This window comes from Botryllus schlosseri, chromosome 3 (genome assembly GCF_051294905.1).
Source record: "Botryllus schlosseri isolate E-star chromosome 3, Bs_hap1, whole genome shotgun sequence".
NCBI lineage: Eukaryota > Metazoa > Chordata > Ascidiacea > Stolidobranchia > Styelidae > Botryllus > Botryllus schlosseri.
The window spans coordinates 5,538,877-5,557,138 of record NC_137238.1 but is presented as its reverse complement, the minus strand read 5'-3'; the positions used below and the strand labels follow the sequence as shown (position 1 = coordinate 5,557,138).

At 38.8% G+C, this 18,262-nt stretch overlaps 2 protein-coding genes across 2 annotated transcripts in view; both read right to left on the bottom strand.

Moving 5' to 3' along the window:
• Nucleotides 1-18,262, bottom strand: part of LOC145435498 (uncharacterized) — a 64,416-nt gene that overhangs the window by 9,357 nt on the left and 36,797 nt on the right. The gene's annotated exons all lie outside the window — the stretch shown is intronic.
• On the bottom strand, nucleotides 925-9,717 carry LOC145435663 (neuronal pentraxin-1-like). The gene is made up of 2 exons (XM_080312952.1): nucleotides 8,062-9,717; nucleotides 925-4,591 (listed from the first exon to the last, which is right to left on the bottom strand). Exons 1-2 carry the CDS (start codon nucleotides 8,381-8,383, stop codon nucleotides 3,960-3,962), a joined length of 954 nt encoding a protein of 317 aa, XP_080169078.1. The 5' UTR covers nucleotides 8,384-9,717; the 3' UTR covers nucleotides 925-3,959.

The following is an 18,262-nucleotide window of genomic DNA, read 5'->3' as shown; positions in this document are numbered from 1 at the left end:
TTAAAAAAAAATTAAAATATCTTAATAATTTCCCTGAAAACCTTCACATAGTCAGAGGTGGCCAAGGAGAAAACGTCCCCAACATCTGAAGATGATGGGGATAAGATACCAGAGTAGATTGGAGCTTATATATGTTAGTTGACTATTGCTCGAGTATCAAACTAGACAACCTACATAATTATGGGTTATTAGCGTGAATTTGGACCCTGAAACTCGCACTTTATTTGTCCTGTGCAAGCAATATCAGTTTAAATCAACCAAATAAAGCAGTGCAAATGTTTATTTGAAGTCTAATGATTTACTTTCGACTGGTTGTAGTTTTTGAAACGCTTTATGCAATAAACACAAAGTATTAAAAGTAGTGCTATTATGTGGGTTTTGAGGCAATGTTGGGGGTGCCTAACCTACAAACTTGACGTGATAGAGAAAAAACGGAAGTTATTTTTGAATTCAGCGCCCAAAAGTTAGTCAGAATCAATTGCCTGATCAAAGTCAACAAAAACTGTGTTGACCAGTGTTATTATAGCAAGCGGGCATTTGACGTTCCACAATTATAGGTGGAATCGGGGCCTACGATGCGTATCGTAGACCCCAGTAGAATATTTTGGAATTCACCAAGTATTGATCTAATATCAGAGCATTTGAGCAGTGAAGCCCAATCCGGATTTCTGGTATAGTCCCGATAACTAGGCTAATGTTCATTTCATTGCCAAGGTCAAATTAAATCAGCAATTGGAACTGATCAAAAACAACTTACTTATATATAATGATTATTATTGAGTGATAGCGATATCAGTGTTTCTTAACATTTCTAGCGATCGTACCCCTGTCCATTTTCGACACAACTGATTGCAACTATATCAAAATGAAAAAGCCTATTCAAATAAAATCGCGCATCGCGCGAAGAATTTTTTTCGGGTGAATAAGTTAGTCAAGAAAATAATACGCCTTTTGTCGGTTTGCAAAATAATTTCAAGCTCTAGATAGCATACAGGACTATTTCCACAATGTATCTCGTACCCACTAATGCTTTGTACCTCGAAGGGGTTTACGTACCCGTGGTTAAGAATCCCTCGAATAGAAATGTCCGATTACAGCCTAATTCATTGGTGTTACAGCTGTGAATCGCACCACTCTTACTTGCCACCGACGATAATAATATGGATATAGAGATCAAATATCACACAGGATGTCACTAACTATATATATCATGGGGCAACAGAATTCCAGTGGCTTCCATGCTGTCCTGATTAGATACGCTACACACAACGAAAGCTACTAACTGTTGATACATTACTATTCCCTAACACAGTTTGATGGTCTGTTGCGTCAGTGGCCGTACCGGGTCATGGCGTTCCGAGTAACAAGTCCTGCGATTTAACATTTTTATTTTATTACCCATTGAGTTCGAATTCGAATAATTTTACGGACGGTCGTGCCCAAGTCCAAATCACAATTTTCAGTCACGAATCATCAACGGGCCATGTTTTATCATTATGAACTAGAAATGTGAAATAATAGCTGATCTTCCACCGCATGATAGCTTTTGACAGTGTTGTGATAGTGACGTTTGATGACATTTCACGTTTTTGGAATAGTTCTATAGCTTTCAATACAACATCCATTGTAGCAGTAAATTTATTAAACTCGAAGACTTTTCGGGTGCCTCTTTTCAAGAGTTATCGGCACACTGAAGGGATTTAAACAGGTTTAAAAGCAAAACCAAAAAGGCAAAGTATGACGCAACAATCAAAATCACAGACCATGAAATTCGCATTGTATCAATGGCAACAATAACAAACTACGAAGTATACGGACATACGGTACTATAGTAGCAGCACAATTTGTAAATAAACAATTACACGCACGGAACAACACGCACTAATGAGAAATTTGTAGGTTATAGAGGAAATCTTTTTGTCTTCATAAAATAGGTTTGCTCAACTGAATAATAGTGGACTCCAACACTTTTAAATGAAACACAGACCTACCACGCGCAATGACAGTGAACATATTGTCATCATAGTGCTGTGCACAGGCAAGGTTTTCGCTCAGATGCTGACCGATTGACGAAGCATATGCTTGGTAATCATCATAGCAGTCTGTTTTTGCAGCCAATTTGCATTGACGTGCGAGCTCCGTGCGATCATTTGCGCATGTTTTTGACCGAATCAATTTTGGGATATGCTGCTTAATACGCTCAAACAATCCCTTCAGTGTGCCGATAACTCTTGAAAAGAGGCACCCGAAAAGTCTTCGAGTTTAATAAATTTACTGCTACAATGGATGTTGTATTGAAAGCTATATTCAAGTTCTGTACCACGAACCAGCTATTTGGAATAGTTCTAGGGTAAACTTTGTGTTTTCACACCTAAGAAAGATATGTTGCAGTTGAATATATTGTTGAATGCTTGAAAATTAAAACAGACGTCGCGGACGGCACAAACTGTTCTCGCGTGCCGCGTGTTTTAGACCTCAGATCGATAGCATGTTTTGCACAAAAGGTACGGCAGTTTAAATATCCTACTCTCGACAATTAACATGTAGGCTATAGGACTATTCACATACATCTTATTGATGCAAAATATTGGCGCAGCGCAGTGTTATAATCCACAGCTGCAACATTAATGGGTTGCGGGTTCCGGTCTAACTGATGTCGACTCCAGAATTACTACCTACGTGTTGAAGGTTTATCTATGCTCCTCCTTGCCATCTCATCCGTGTAAGCGGTGTTCTATCAAAGCATAGATTTGGGCCGGGCTACAAGCCGACAGCTACGGAATCAAAATGAAGAAAATTTGTCTCGTATAAATAACCACATATTTGTCGACAAACATCATAAATCCCACAAACAAACAAGATATGCAAAATAGGTATGTGATTGGTTGGATATATGTCTGAGAAGACTCGTAAAAGACAACGAGAGACAATGTCAGCCTTCCACCGGAGATCCAGGGGTTTTCTTTTGACATTCCTCGTCGTGTTAAAAAAACAACTTCAGATGGGGTTCAGTTGAAAGCTTCGCGTGTGCAAGCATGACAAATTGTACGTACGCCGAACATATATTTCATTTCACTCATTTCGTCAAATATACATATCTTATCAGTCAACTAGTTTAAATCCGTATTTCGCGGTTCAGGAAAGAGCCTATTCGTGCCTATTCGTGCCTACAAACAAGACGGGGTCAGTAACGAACTAAGTCGATATAGTTTGATTGTTGAAGTGATTTTTTCATTAAATTACGTCGATAACAATCAAAGGTAAATCAGGCACTCGTCACTTCTGAAGCTTTGTCATTCAATTTGAGACGTATGAGACGTCAGTGTTTATCTAAGTATATTTGGTTACGGGGTCTGGGATAACGCAAAACGACTATAATTACATACTACCCTACTTTGATAGAATCTTCGAAGACACACATTCAGTTACCGTAATTCAGGGTCTATTTCACGCAATTCTAATGACAGTTTAAATGAGGAGAATGGTGGAATCTTATCCCTAGACTACTCCCGACTTTTTGAAATCCTAATTGCAAAAGTCAATAAGTATTCCAAAGTACTGCTCAGGTAGAAGTGAAAGAGACCTTGAAACATGACAAAAATCTAGGCAACATCTTGTTGATTACCCCGAAAAGTAGTAATAATCGACATATATATTATCTGAATACGTGGTGTGATGGAGCACTAGGAAGTCCTGGCGAAAAAAAAAACAGTGTAATATATCTATGAGCAATCCTCCTAACAGTTGTTTGGACTCTTTTGTTGTTCATTGTTGATACGCACCCACGATTATGGTGATTTGGAATGTAAAATACTGTATATACAATTATCATCCGAAATGAAATAACTGCGAATTCCTCAGTCTTGATCACGTGTCTTAGCAAACGATGGCCAAGAGCGTGGACTCACTATTCGGTGAATGTCCATTTTTTCTTACATATAAACAGATGAGTAGTCTTTTCAACCATTGCAAATGTCGTAGTGTGCAGTCACGTGTCCATGCAAGATCGAATTTGATTCGTCAAATGTCGAGCAGTGACATTCCTCATTGTACACCTCCGCAATCTCTTCAGTGCTCAAACCTCTTTTCCACAGACGCAGCCCTTCTATTTCACCACGGAGACCCTGTGCCGGATTTTCCGGTTTGCCTGGTGACCGACCCTTTATCTCACCGTCTTGATCCTGTCCCAAGATCAGTACGCCGCCCGCTGGAATATTTTTTGAGTCTGCACGGTCGATCTTATTCATTGGCTCATCGCCGTTGATGTAGAAACCCACGTCGTTTGGCTGCACCACCACGCATAAATGTGAACGTGTCTCAATATAGGGGACGCTCGAGAAATTATGGACTACCGAGTTAACAAACACGTACATGAATTGTCTATTTGAGAGCAGAAGCACCCAGAAGGTGTTGCAATAGCTAGCGCCTTTAACGCAGTAACTTATAAGCGACCCTTTCACGGAGGCTGTTCCGCTGGCAGGCTTTATCCAGGCGCATACGGTGAGTGATGACATCTCAGGTAAACTGCCATCGTACAACACGTAATCATTGTGCGTGTGTGCGGTAAATGTAAAGAAAGAAACGTTGCAAGCTGAAATTGAGATTTTATAAATGACGTATGGTATGCCGTGACTCGAATTGCGTCATTACATATAAGTGTACACAGGACCGAAACAGCACTTCGTCAGTACTCCCTCCCCTCAAAAAATAATAATGTTGGTCACGGACCCCCTGGACCCCCATCACGCTATATGTTTTATCCGCTACTTGTCAGCGAGAATTGTAGTACTGTTTAACGAGTCGGATTATTCGGGCTAAAAGCGCCAAGCGCGAATATTTTACATAATTTATGATTTAATCGGTTATTATGATCGGGAATTGCCTCATGCTATCAATTTTCCCTATGTCTGCTCACGTAATCAGATTTACCGGTAGAGATGAGTGAGGTGTCTTGGATATTAATTATAGGGCCCGTAAATAATGATTAAACATCTTTGGGTTGACCAGTTGGTATAATGACTTCGTTACATGATGTTATTTCGTGACATCCTGTCTGCTATGTCAAAACGTACTATACTAAAAGAAGCACATGGTTTTAAATTAGTATTTCGTCACTGGCAAATAATTCTTTCCTGCAGGATGGCATTTGTCTTGTGGGGTCCAGATTGACGGTACAGGAAGTTTTTTCGCCAGCCATTTAGGGGAATTAAGCATATATGTATATATATCGAACTTTTCGGTCAGCATAAGGCAGGGCCGGTCAACCCGTGGCCCGCAAGAAGGTTTTGAGTGGCCCACGAGGTTATTTTCGAAATTAGTATTATTATCAAAAATGGATTGCCCAGATTTTGAAGTTGCAAGCCCAACAAAAAATTTGATTAGTCTAGCCGCAACACTTGGGATGTGACGACTGGAATATCAGTCAGATTTTTGTTAGATATTCGTTCATTACAATAAAGCATAATATTCTCCAGCAGATATCCCTAAGGTATTTTTTTTCGTCACGCTTCCCGCAATATGTTGTCACTGGATTTCTTGCTTCTAATATTGCTACACCCTCCTGAAAATGAAAGAACGCCTTATGTACCACATTGAGTATATCTATATTCGCAATTACGAGAGAAAGCGTCGTCCAACATGCGACCTTGCGATTGCGCTCGCAGAAAGACCGTCAACGGTGAAATCTAGGCACAAAATGATTCACGCATGTTGGCCTAAGCTTTCGATATCGATACGTCCAGACGCCGAATAGTCTAGTCCAGGGTTTCTCAGCCCTTTCTCGGCCGTGGCCCATTTTCCGGTTTGAAAATGTGCTGTGGCCCACCTCTAATCTCAAAATAATAATCCTGTTCAATGCGTGGTAACCGACGGCACCGATATTCCTATTCCTCTAAAATTGAGAATTTTTCGCCTAATATACTTGTGACATTAAAATATAAACATTTCGTGGCATGAAGTCGCGCGTGGCGCGACGGAAATTTTCAAGTTGAATTAATATCTTCTAACAAACGACCAACGAAATAATTTTGCTGGGCCCCTTCTAGCTCCCCCAATTGGGGGTTTGGGTGCGGCAGTTACGGCTCTGGTAGATCATATGCTAAAGTATTTTATGATCGTCCGCTTCTCCATGCGCTTCGCGAAACACAATGATCGAATTCCCGCATACACTGTGTGATTGGGATTTTAGCTCCACAATTGAGGGGAATAGTGTAATCACTCGGGGCCAGCTTCAAACATTCCATTGGTGAATGGGGTACTACAGAGGAGTGGAGGAAGATTTTCTTATTATGCATGTTGTACAATGTACAATGTCACGTACTGAACCAACTGAAGTTGCGATGTCGGAATATTCAATCCATGTGATTCTTACATTACGTACATTGATTTTCAGGCATGACATTTAAAACAGACTCCAAGTATTAATGCGCTCCGCTGAATCCTCAATCAATTACTATTCGTTGCGGTGGTGCAGTATACCTCCACCAGAAGTTGCTAATAATTTGCAATTATGGCCATTTTTAACTTACAATAATACGACCTGCCGAAGTACAGTAAATCTATGCATCAATTACAATTCATTCCGATTTTATTGCACACACCTTTCAACGGCATACGACATTATGACCCTGCCGGAACACTTGGTTACTTCAGCATTACCTTCCAGGTATTAAATACGCGAAATTATTTTAGTTGCTGTTAGCCATAGGTAGTCATAGCCTGTTGAAAAAGCCGCCGTTTCTGCCTCCCATTTTCGACTTTAAATGCTGACTCCATACGTACCACTATACGTCTCATCAGAGTCGGATGAAAAGCTTTATGTAGCCTACGTATAATCAACTAATATGAATAGGTTTTTTAGCGATTAACACAACAAATATTACTACACTTACATTATTTCTAAAATTTCCGAAATAACTCTGTGGCCCACCTCAAATGCTCCTGTGGCCCACCAGTGGGCCATGGCCCACCCTTTGAGAACCCCTGGTCTAGTCCCTGTGGCACCGAGTCCAGCGATATACAGCAGGCCCGCAATATACTCAAGTAACAATATTGTTGCCCTATTGTTGAACTAAATACTCTCAAGAATTTTCGCGCTTCGCGCGGATAGTGGTTCGCGCTATGGGGCGTCGGTTGTATATGGCACTTCGGTCGAAAAGGTTGGCCATCCCTGCCATAAGAGAAGTCCTTTTCGGTCAAGGTTCTCTCGCTGCCGATCGTTCTGTCACACTTGTTGGAGTCCCATGTTACATGGCCGTCAACCTAATATGCATTGGTGCGTCATGGCGCAGTGACATTGCCCATTTTTATAAATCATGCGTATTCTTTCTCAGGGGAAGAATATCCAATATTCAAGAAATAAGGCAATAAATGAGGCGAATCTTTTTTGATAAAATTGCATAAAATTCCAAACAAATACTCAATTATATATGTCTATTCACGAAATAATTTTGGCCCCCCTTCGAGCTCACCCCCCAAATGAAGGGTTTTGGGGTGCGGCAGCTACGGCATTGAGTGTACGAGTATGGTAACTACAAACTACAGCTTGGCAAACATAATGTAAGTATATATAGGGATGTAAGGAAGTGGTTGCCCGGTGACGGATAGCTGTACCAACCATACTCAATGGCAATCGGCGTTTAAGCGAAGTTAAGAAAGCGTCAGTATCAACATCATACAGTCTAAGTGGAATTTCATCAGGGCTAGGTAATGACGAGCTCCATCTATTCTGCCACTGTCTGTAACGTCGATTTTGTGTCTGTTTTACGTCTGGGTGTGCGGCTCTCAGGGAAAATTCAGGTGATCGGCAGAAAAGTGCCGATTTCAAGGGAAGAGTAATGCAATATGTGTCTCTAAATTAAAATGGTATGGTGGTATTATTGAGATGAAGTCGAATGGACTGAGAAAAAGGCCGAAATAGCACTAAAATTTTCTTACGCTGGCTATACACATGCAGGCCTATGTTTTGTCTAAATTTAATCGGTGACATGTAATTGGTCTTCAGGTAATGACGAGCGATCGTTATGTATCTTCACATGTTCGCCTACCTATTTTCTCGCCTACCTTTATGCTGTTGTGCTTTTGAAGTTATCACCGGCTCACTTCCTCTTGCTGTCGTTGTTGTTATTCTTGATTCTCTTGCTACTGTTGTTGCAGGTGATGTTGTCTCGGTCGTAATCGACTGTGTTTTGGTAATTAGGGTAAAGGGAACGGGGATTGATGACTCTTCCTCTTTTTTCGCTATGCGAGTTTGAACGGAAACGATATTTCCACCAGCCCCCGTAAATGCTCTTTCCAGTAATTGCAAACTCTCAGCGTCTGTTCGAACAATTGCTGCTGTCAGAAGTGAGTAACTGACTATATTAATGATCGTCGTTTGAGACATGCTTTAGGTGCGACCAACATTATTAAATTAGCCATGAACTTAAGAGAAAATAACTTCCAACGGAAATTAGTACCGATGAAGTAGAAAATTGACTCACTTGAAATGTCCTGTCAAAATAAGTACAGAAATTCATAGTTGAACATTTGGCGAATATGGTGTATTAGTATCCTAAAGGGTGTTTCACGCAAACAGAACATACTCTACCAATAGTTGATTGGCTACATCCATATAAATCGATATTTGAGCTCATATTCACCAACCTCAATGGGTACAGTGACGTTGTTGAGAAACCATAAACAGAACATGAAACTCTTTGCTAGTTGCTGATAATTACCACTGGCATGTGTGGGCTGGAAATATTATGATTTAATATAATATCAACTTAATGGAGTGGAGAAACGGGAACTACATTTTTTCAGTTTAAAAACAATAATGATAACTGTCAAGATTCGATGTAATCAACTTACTATGTTGATATCCTTTGTTCCGCATGTAGACGTTGAGTAAATGATGTCTGGAAAGACATGATTTTGCTATTTGAAATGTGTAAATATATTGTAGAACTAATGCATATAATGTAGTGTGTGGTCATTTCTATATCATAGCCTACTGTGGATCATCTTCGTTACTTTATGCTGGTGTATACATAGTTATTTGGAATAATTCAAAACTTCATAAGGTTCGGATTCGTCTGAACACGATATTTTAATCAAGCTACTAACTCTACTGACTACATTTCCATAATGTACAGAGTAGGTTTCTAATATGCCACAACCCTCCTGTGTTATTGTGACGTTCAGAGATTTGATGATGGCGTAACAATGAATTAATCTAAAATCAAAACTGGAGGAGAGAATTGCTCTGTTGACTCTCCCCACCTGCATTGGTTTAAGTAGCTTTCGTTAGATTTGATCCATATTGCCTTGTCCCAGCTTGGATTCCGGATTATGGTTTTCATAATTTCAACGTCGAGTTTGATAGTAATTCTATTAAATAGCAAAATTCCGCGCTCTGACCACCATAGTTTCTGTTCTACATATCAATAAAGCAGGCCTATATCGTGGCATCCAATCTATATAGAGTACTTGAGTTGTTCAGAAATAGTTTTTTCTAGATTTCTGGGATTCACACATTAAATTTCAAGGTTGCATAACAAAAGGCTGCGCACCAAGTTTGGCTCAAATCCAACCAGCAGGAGCCGAGTCACAGCCAATTGAAATTTTGACAATTTTTCGAAATAATAGTATTTCCTGTGACAAATTTCTTAACTTCGACAAGACCAAACATCGTATTCAAGGCATGTCTGAAGGGAGGATGAGGGTTTCTCGATGCGTTTTTTTTAGTCTGGAAAAAACCTGCGATAACGTTCATGAATTAGATAAAATATATATGAGAGCACAATTAAGCCAATTTCATCGGCGAATCCGGAGAACAAAGATATTTTTGAACCACCCTACTGAGTAATCTTGGTGCCTTTCGTAGGATCTCACACGTGAAAATATGCCAGAAATGTATTTCTAAATACATTATTTCAGCAACATCAAAACTATTATCATTAGATGAAAAATTGACGTTGTGGAGGACAAAGGTGCCACGGTAAGTCGCACACTGATATACGAAAGGGTAGTTTTTTAAACGCTGTTTCCACCAAAATGGATGGAATTTGACTGCCTACTTCCGATTCCTATTCCATCATCCGTGCGAAAGCAATCCCAATTATATTGCACGTTGCAGCTTCATGCATGTGCGTGCATAACTTGAATCCGAACAGGGTAACGTTGTGAATTCTGCAGTTGTCAAACATTTAATCGATAAACCAATTTGTACAGAAAATCACACAGACGACACTTTTCCCGTAGTAGCAAGATGACGTTCAATCTCGCATTTGTGGACCTTGGAGACGACTGTTATGAAAATTCTGATTTGTGCAAACAAAAGGAGTTCATGTATACGCATAATAACAAATAGTATATGGAGCTTCGGCCTCCATTTCTCAAAATGTAATGTAGGTGACTTCATCTTTGGTCATAATATTGTTGATATACAATTTTCTTGTAAATTCACTATTATAATTGCTGACGATTACCTCTGACGAATGCCTGCCGATAATATCCCACTTACCTTCAAAATGAAATAAATATATATGTTCAATAGTATACTGACGTATTGTACATCCAAGAGTCCCTATGACTATAGCAGAGAAATAATAGAAAATGAATCTGGGTCATCTACTCACCAGAAGAACAGGTAACTGTCGTAATCAAGGCAGTCAATTTCAAAGTTGCAGAGAGCAGTGGAAACGCGGCCATCGTGATCAGTAAAGTTCAGCTTTCACAAATGATAGCTCGCTCGAGACTAAATTAGAATGAGGAAATCGACCCTGAAGCTAATGGTTTTTTAAATGGATGGCTTCGAGGTCATACGTTGACTAGCATTTGGTGTCCTCTTTTCGAAATTGAGAACCATAAACACATCGCTGTCAATTACGTTCGTATCTGTACTGTGAGTCAACCGCACTTCGTATAGTCGTGTGAAATAATTTACTATATGAGGAAGTGGCGTAACCAGAAAAAAGATTGGTTTGGGGGGGCATATATTTGTTGAGTTCAAGGAAGACGATTGTTTGGGCCAGAGCCTCCAAGAACGTCAAGTGCAGCACATTATGCATACATTTCATTATACACGCATAACCTTTAGTGACGAACTCAGTACTGTAATCGTATGTGAATCGCGAACGCGGTTGATCAGGAAACGGAGCTTTTATCCTTCAAAGTTATTGAATGCATTATGTCTATAACCTATGTATTGGATATAGGTGATCTGATACCATTCACAGGTACATTTACTGTAAGACGTGATGAATAGTGCAAGTTTTCGCAACTTTGGTTACAGTTTTCCGAAGCTTCCTAAATACTCAGAATGCATGTCGTGTAGGGTTACCATATTGCGATTACAATTAGACTTATGTCTGCAAATGAATGTTGTTTTTATTTCTTTTGGTCGCAGTTTTTACGAGGGTGGTAATCCCCATACTAAAACCAACACGTGTGACACTAGATCGCGCGCAGCGCGAAGAAAAATATCATGTAGCATAAAATTTCCCAAAAATAATATTGTTTATGTTGATTTAGGACAAATTATGAGCTTACTCCAAGCCTTCAAAATTCCGGACATTAAGGCATATTTTAGAAATTCCTCCGGACACAGTTTTAGCAGTGAAATTCCCTACATGTCCGCGAAATTCCGGACGTATGGCAACCCTAATGTAGTGCGATATTTTAAGCTGTTTGAAATTCTTATATTGCAACTTGTTGCAACTTTTACTATTTTTTCCTGCAACTTCCTACTGCGACTTTTATCAAGTATTGCTCAAAATATAAAGGAGTGATCAAAAAAACATGTAATAAAACTAGTTCTAGTACTGTTCTCTCTTTGATTCGCCAACAAAGGGTTATGTGATGGATTAGCTCAGGAGTTTTGTCGAATATGTCATTTGGCAGCACACTTCGATGAGTGCTGAGTCACATGTTCGCCGAAACGTCGCTGTCAACGTTTCGGCAGACACCGAAGTGCTTATCTCTATAAAGTAGGCCTATGCGATTTTTTTTCTTGGCGGAGTAGCACCCATATTAATATCATGATACACAACAACAACAAATCGTGGCAAGCGCGAGGAAAATTTGCCAAAGTTCAATAAATATCCAAACAACATTCTCTATACTTCATGTTAGCTTGCAGTTACGTGATATACCTACTTCTACATGAAGTTCTTAATCGATTTTAAATTGCAACTCGGGCTATTTTTATGTTTCAATAATGCAATATGCCGAAGTACCGTTGATCCACATCAAATACACTTCAGTTCAAGTTTAATGCACACTCTTTTCAACGGAATACAACTTATGACCCTGCCGGAATACTTGGTTTGTTCAGCATTAACTTCCAGTTATTATATAGTCCGAATTATTTTCGTTGCTGTTAAGCAGTAAGTTGTCATAGCCGGAGGACAAAAGCCGCCGCCCCCCCCCCCATTTTCGACTTTTACATTGTGACTCTATATATGCCACTATAATAGTAGCGGTATCCGCTATTGTTACCGCCCGTCAGGCTATTTACGTTCATCGCTCACCGCAAGACTATTGTCATGTGTATGAGCATCGCTCGCCGCTATACTATCGATACTTACCTAGATATTCTATTATGTGTATTTAGGACTAATACTCATCCAATTGCCACGCCTATTTTCATGCCCTAAGGGTACATTTTGTAAAAGTGATTAAATTCCGATACTTGATAATAACTTGCTTTCGACAAATAAATAACATTCAGATTATACATATATTTCGAAAACTATGATGTCTATATGCAAGACTATATTTTCTTGATATTCTATTTTGTGTATTTAGGACTTGTATCTTCGCGGATAATATGAGCTCTCAGATAACACTCATCAACGTTGAAGTAGGGATGGTTTTTATGATGATATATCATAGTGATTGGGCAGCAACATCATCATCACTAATTAATTAATATAAAATGCGATTTTGACTTATTATCATCTCGCAGTATAACTGAATAGGACTTCATTATGCCTGCATAATTTTTGCATGCCGAGTATAAGGGTAATTAAATCAGTACTAAAATGCCGACGGAATAGCCGCAGGCGCGCGATTCTCGGCGCTATAATTAAACAAACACTTTCGCTGCAGGTACGCGATCCCCAACGTTATAACGATAGAGACAAATTAGCCGCATGAAAGTGAGTCTGATGAATATAACGACAGACAACAAGTTAGGTGAAAAGTAAAGCTAATCGAAAAATTCACGAAGTTCCGATACACTATATTTTAATTTTTAAAAATTATTAATCCACATGAGTCGAGATGTAGTTAAGTAAATCATTTTTAGGTATTAATCATTAGGTCGCTTCCGTAAACCAACAAAATACAACTGAGGTCCTATTCCATTATTCCATGTAACACTATGTTGGCGACCGGCCTGATTTGTCGGAATTAAACTTATCGTCGACCACGGACATTCAATGAAGAGCACTCGCAGACCACCCACATAAAATGCTATACAATTCTTGACATGTAATATACTGAGCATATAATAAGCTGACCAAAACTTATACTTGACTACTCCGAAATGTACAAGTACTTTACTTTTACAAGACGTTTTTGCAAAATGAATACTAATTTTAATGAAAAATAAAAAGTAAGAAAGCGCGAAAAAAATATGTGAAGTAGATAGAAAACTACTTATTCATGACATAATAGTATTGTTACTTGCACACTTTTTTCACATTTTAAAACACTTCTAGTAGTACTTAACAGTTTCAGCTTTAAATAAAATTCGGAGTATAAACTAATCGAAAAAATTCACAAAGTCCTGATACGCTATATCTGAGTTTCAAAAATTATTGATCCACATGAGTCGAGATGATGTTAGTTAACTCATGTTTTCGATAGTATAGGGCAAGCGGGCAAAACTTATACTTGAGTACTCCGAAATGTACAAGTACTTTACCTTTACACGACGTTTTTGTAAAATGAATACTAATTTTAATGAAAAATAAAATGTAAAAAATCACGAAAAAAGGTGTAAAGTAGATTGAAAACTACTTATTCAAGACATAATAATAATTCTACTTGTAAACTTTTTCACATTTTATCACTCACATAATTACTTTTCGCTATGTTTAAAGTCTGTCAAATACCAATATATGTTATGCTAAGCTCATATTCGTTCTGTTTGATCATCTTCACTAACGATATTCATTGGACAACCTCGTCAGTGATAGCTTTGATACTTGGAACAGTGTTATATGACATAATAACGATAACAAGTTACGACAGTTTAAAATTAGCTACCTTACGACATCAAATTTCGTTAGTTCTCCGCCTTCAAATATCGTGATATACAAATATTATGTATAGGTGGCGCGGTAATGACAAACGCCGAAGGGCCTATTTCAATTTTCTATAATTATGCGTATTTTTTCGAGGGGGAGTCGTCTAGAGATGAAGTGTAATTTATGTTCATTCACCGATATAATTTATGGCACCCTTCGAGCTTCCCCATCGCGATATTGGGTTTGAGTTGCAGCTGTTTCGGTCCTCGTAAGAGGTCGCGCTCGAGGCCAAATCGACAATAATAAACCATATAGTAATTGTATGTATATTAAGGGGAAATTAATGGTATTAGATTTTGTTTCAGTGCTTTGTGTGACTAAGTAAGTTAACTGAGAATGGAATGCATATATCTGATGACATTGAATCTAGTACTGTGTCCAGGTAATAATTTTATGATGAATGTATTCCAAACCAATCAACTCATAATATTTAACGTCAATGTGAAGTTGTGGACCACAACACTCAATAGTGTCTTCCTGTATGATGCGATGAAGAAATATTCTAACGATTTAATTTTGTAGCTCTCAAATACAAGAATATTTAGTTATTTCTTTCGTGCACAAAGCTTCAACGCATATTTTATGTACCAGGGGCTCTCACTTTTAAAAGCAGAGGTCTCAAACACGCGGCCGCGACATTTTGAAATTTCAAGTATTCGACAATATATTCCAGTGCCGCATATCTTTTTTTAGATATAAGAACTTGAAGTTCACCCTGAAACTGCTATAAAACACTGAAATTTCAACAAATTACACTATCACATCACTTTTAAGAGCTACCATGCGGTAGCAGATCATCTATTATACGTCACATTTGTAGTTCCTGATGATAAAACATGACCCGTTGATGATTCGTGACTGAAAATTGTGATTTGGTTTTGTGCGATCTTTCGTAAAATTACTCGATTTCGGATTGACTGGGTGATTAAATGAAAATTACTCGAGTTGAGTCGAGTCAAACGTTAAAATCGGAGAAGGACTTGTGACTGGGAACGGTGACTTGGCAATCCTACGGATGCAACAATCTATGAAACTGTCATGGAGAATGGTAATGTATCAAAAGGTCGTAGCTTACATTGGGTAGGGAATATATAGCTATCTAATCAGGTCAGTATGGCAACCACCGGCATTATGTGACCCCCGCGACGTATAGTTGGTTACATGCTGGGTGTTGTCCGATCTCATTATCCACGTTATTATTGGTGGCGAGTAAGATAGTAGTACGCTCCACAGCTGTAACACCAATGAATTCATCAGCGATTGGACATTTTTTATTCCATGAGTTCTTAACCAGGGTCCGCAGACCCCTTCGGGGTACGGAGCACCACATCGGGGGGTACGAGATGCATTGTGGAATTAGGCCTATATGCTGTGGAATATTTTCCTGACCAATTTATTCAACTGGAAAATGGTCTTCACGCTACGCGCCATTTTACGTGTATGGGCTTTCTAATTTTAATAAAGGTACAATCGGAAATTGTGTTAAAAATGTCCAGGTGCTACGAGAAATCTTATTGGAAGCACGAGGGGTACGATCGCTAAGGTTAAGAAACAATGCTATTACTATGGCTCAATAATGATTATATTCAAGTTCTTATTGATATGTTCCTATAATAATCGAAGGCAAAATATGACGCTGATTTAATTTGACTTTGGCAGTGACATAGTAACAATAGCCTCCTTATCACGACTGTATCATAACCCGGATTAGGCTACACCGCTTAAATGCTCTGCTATCAGATCAATCTTCAGTATAGATTTTAAAATATTCTACATACAACTGTGGCACGTCCGAGGTCCACTAGCTGCAATATTAAAACCCGACAGTTAGACGATGTCATGATCATTATTAATCCTCTCGCATGATTTCTATAACTCATTATTTGAACAAATATTGCCCGGCATAAAAACAATTTATTCAAATATTTGAAAATATGATTTTTTCCGTGTCAAGCGTGAATAACACAATAGGTAAATAGTAAATTCTGCGTTGAATATCCCTATTATGGGTGGTGCGGCCCGCGGCGTCATCAAAAGTATGAAATTGGCCCGCGAGCACATTTGAGTTTGAGACCTCTGTTTAAAAGTGATATATTGTGTCTCCTTCGATATCTAGACGCTGTGCGCTGCAGGATATAATACCTAGTTCGATACATTTTGTTGAAAATAACCCTCGCAAGCGTGACGGTAGTGTTTTAACGGAAAATTGGCGATCTAAAAGTACGTGCAATCCATTTCATATGAACTATAATAAACCACTACATTTATGAAAAGATACGTAGCATACGTCGACGCGTAGCGCGACCAAAAAATTTCGAGATTTGATATGTTCTGAGGAATGTTACTTTGCTCTGAATACTCATTAAGGATATCTATTACTACTACATCATAATCTACTGCGAAGCCATTTTCCGTCAGTGCCCCCCCCCCAAACAATGAGCGTTCCCGCCCCTTCAAAATCGCCAACGCCAGCGCTCAATTAGAGGAACAGGATTTGTAGTTGACCGTCAACTAACAAGATTTGTGTAAGTCTCGCTCGTTTTCCGCCGGCAATCATGTTGCAAGGTACACTAAGTTCTGTGCACTTTAGAATCACCTAACAATTCTCATTTTCACACCTTTAGTTCCCCTCCTGGACAGTTGACTATTGCAATTTCTCGTCCGTAAGCAGGCCGTGTTATTTTTGGCATTTCGGGTACCAAACATAAAAATTTTATAATGCTAAAAACATGGTGTTTTGAAAATATAGATTTTTATGAGTTTTTCTTATAAAACTGTCAAAAAGAATTGACAGGAGTTTGTATGAAGCCACAAAACAAGCGGTTAAAGCATAATTCTTAAATTAGGGTCCGTGATCCTTCGAAGGTCCGTGAAAGGTGAATGGCATAGGCCAAAAAGTACAGTGATTAAATACGGAGATGGTCTCTGTACGCAAAAGGAGTAATTAGCATATTTAAGAATTTGTGACAGAGGCAGGGCTGTGGAGTCAGTAAATATAACCACGGACTCCAACTCCGACTCCACAGCCCTGATTATACGACCATCAACTAGAATATTTCGTATCAGATATATTTGACTTGAAATTTTTCTCCGCACTTCGCATGATTTATTGTCACTCGATTTCTTGCATTTAGTATTGGAACCCCTCCTGTATATTGTAAATACATGTTATTTACAGAATTGAGTCTAACTATTTTCGTAATTAGGAGATAGTCTGCCGTCCAACATGCGACATCGCTTGTGCGCTCGCAGCGAGATTGTCGGCGATGAAACATTTGCGCAAAATGATAGAGGCGTGTTAATCGAAACCTTCGATATTGCTATGTCTTAACGCCTAATAATTATGTCCTTGCAAAATGATCCCGAAGGTATACAGAGGCTACCCCAAATATATGCAAGCAACATATTTATTGATCGAATTCATTCGGTTCGTTTCTATCGGACGACTATCAAAAGTTTATCAACATTCAAGCTGCCGGCGCAATGGTTCGTAAATCTCATGTGACCCTTTGGCGGAAAAGGTTGGCCACCCCTGATATAGATAAATTTGGACGTTATTAATTACCCTAGTTTGATGTTGATTATTGAAGTTGTGGAGTTTTTGCACCTTTTACAAATAGATGTTCCCGAACACGATTGATGAAAATGCTATTTCTTATTTCAAATAATTATTTTGCGGATCTTTCGAAGAGCTGTACTGCAATAAAATATACCAAAATGATTGGTACATCTACAAACCGAAAATACATTATGTATTATGCAACATTCAGTTCCTAATAATCTGGTTTTGAAACTAGAGTCTAACGCCATTTAGCTGTACGTCAGATGTTTGATTGGTTCAGTGTTTTAGGAGCTTTTGACATTCATTCAACCATGCATCAGACAGCGATATCATGAGAATAATAACGTCATTCGGCCAATAAAGCGTGGGAACTCTTAACACCATTATAATGATGACATTGATG

Bases quoted from the DNA above. Each gene is read 5' to 3' on its own strand.
- LOC145435663 (XM_080312952.1), bottom strand. From the start codon at position 8,383: ATGTCTCAAACGACGATCATTAATATAGTCAGTTACTCACTTCTGACA. The intron at 4,592-8,061 runs GTAGGCGAGAAA...TCTCAATTTCAG, and splicing joins AAAAGCACAACAGCATAAAG to CTTGCAACGTTTCTTTCTTT.